The sequence below is a fragment of the Penaeus chinensis genome, chromosome 29 (genome assembly GCF_019202785.1).
Source record: "Penaeus chinensis breed Huanghai No. 1 chromosome 29, ASM1920278v2, whole genome shotgun sequence".
Lineage (NCBI taxonomy): Eukaryota > Metazoa > Arthropoda > Malacostraca > Decapoda > Penaeidae > Penaeus > Penaeus chinensis.
This window is the reverse complement of record NC_061847.1, coordinates 19,726,207-19,727,403: the sequence shown is the minus strand read 5'-3', so window position 1 is coordinate 19,727,403 and position 1,197 is coordinate 19,726,207. Positions and strand designations below refer to the sequence as shown.

Genomic DNA, 1,197 nt, shown 5'->3' with positions numbered 1-1,197 from the left:
TCATCATCACATTAGCATCGCCTTTACTATCTACAGTCAGTCCCTCACAAAGAAGAAATAATCGTTTGAATAAAAGTCAACAATTCTTTGCACAACATTTTTTTTTTTTTATATTGGAAGAACAAAATTAAAACCAGTTTTTCATTTTGCACACTTACTTTTATACAAAACTTGAAGTTTGAATGACACTGAAAGAACAGACAGTAGTTTTTTTTATTCATTCTGTAATTTACACACTGCAAAATGGCACATTGAAGAAAAGATTTTATTATTTACAAGAGTATTTATACAATACACATTACTTCTTAGCACTACACGTAATCTTTAAATCACCAACGCAGAAATAGTATCCTTAGAGAAGTATACAAACATCGGAGTATTTCCATAATGCCTTTCGATAAACTGTCTAATTTGAGGAAAAATAGACAACAATTTCCATAAAGATTTTCACATTTCAGTGAACTATTGGTTTCTTTCTTACTGAATTTGAAACTGCAACATACGCACGATCTCCAGTGATCTTACAGTACACACCCGTTTCATTTCCTTCATACTTCCTGCTCTTTAACACTTAACGTTATAATACTGAACAGTGTTTGGAAGATAACACCTGGCAACACTGTACAAATACACACACTGCCTTGTCAACCACACACACACACTTTGGCAATATATTTTCATATCTGTACAAGAAACTGTTTTAGTCTCTTTCTATAAATATATATATATATATATTTGCTCTAACCATAATCTAGTTAATGCATTCACTTTTTAGTCTTTTCGTACTCACCCTTGTATAAGCAAGCACAGTACACTCTGAGTCCATCTTGAGCACATCGAACGTATTCCATCTAATTAGAGAGAAGACTTACGGATAATTCAAATGTCAGAGAGACCTCGAAGTGCAGATATTGGTGCAATCTTAATGGACGTATTACACCTTCAGACTCACTAATATAATTTGCCAACATTTTGGGGTCTAACTTTAGGCCTGTATATCTTTTTAGACCTTGATGCTGTAGTCCTTCTCCTTGCCGGACACGTAGGACCTGAACTGCGACCTGGAGTGCCCCACGTACGCAGCGGAGGCGGCCTCGGCCTCCTTGTTCCTCCGCCTCATCTCCAGGTCGCACTCCGCCTCCGAGAGCTCGTTGTGGCTGCTGGAGAATCCCACGGGGGGAGTGATTTGCCGCGCGA

The 1,197-nt window shown here is 37.8% G+C and overlaps 1 protein-coding gene across 1 annotated transcript in view; it reads right to left on the bottom strand.

Annotated features, from left to right (window-relative positions):
* Positions 1-869: 869 nt before the first annotated feature.
* The window catches only part of LOC125040414 (Down syndrome cell adhesion molecule-like protein Dscam2), a 17,965-nt gene continuing 17,637 nt past the window's right edge, over positions 870-1,197 (bottom strand). The window contains exon 13 of the mRNA XM_047634967.1: positions 870-1,197. This exon is cut by the window's right edge and continues 240 nt beyond it. Within this exon, the coding sequence (XP_047490923.1) occupies positions 1,004-1,197 (194 nt within the window). The 3' untranslated portion in view covers positions 870-1,003.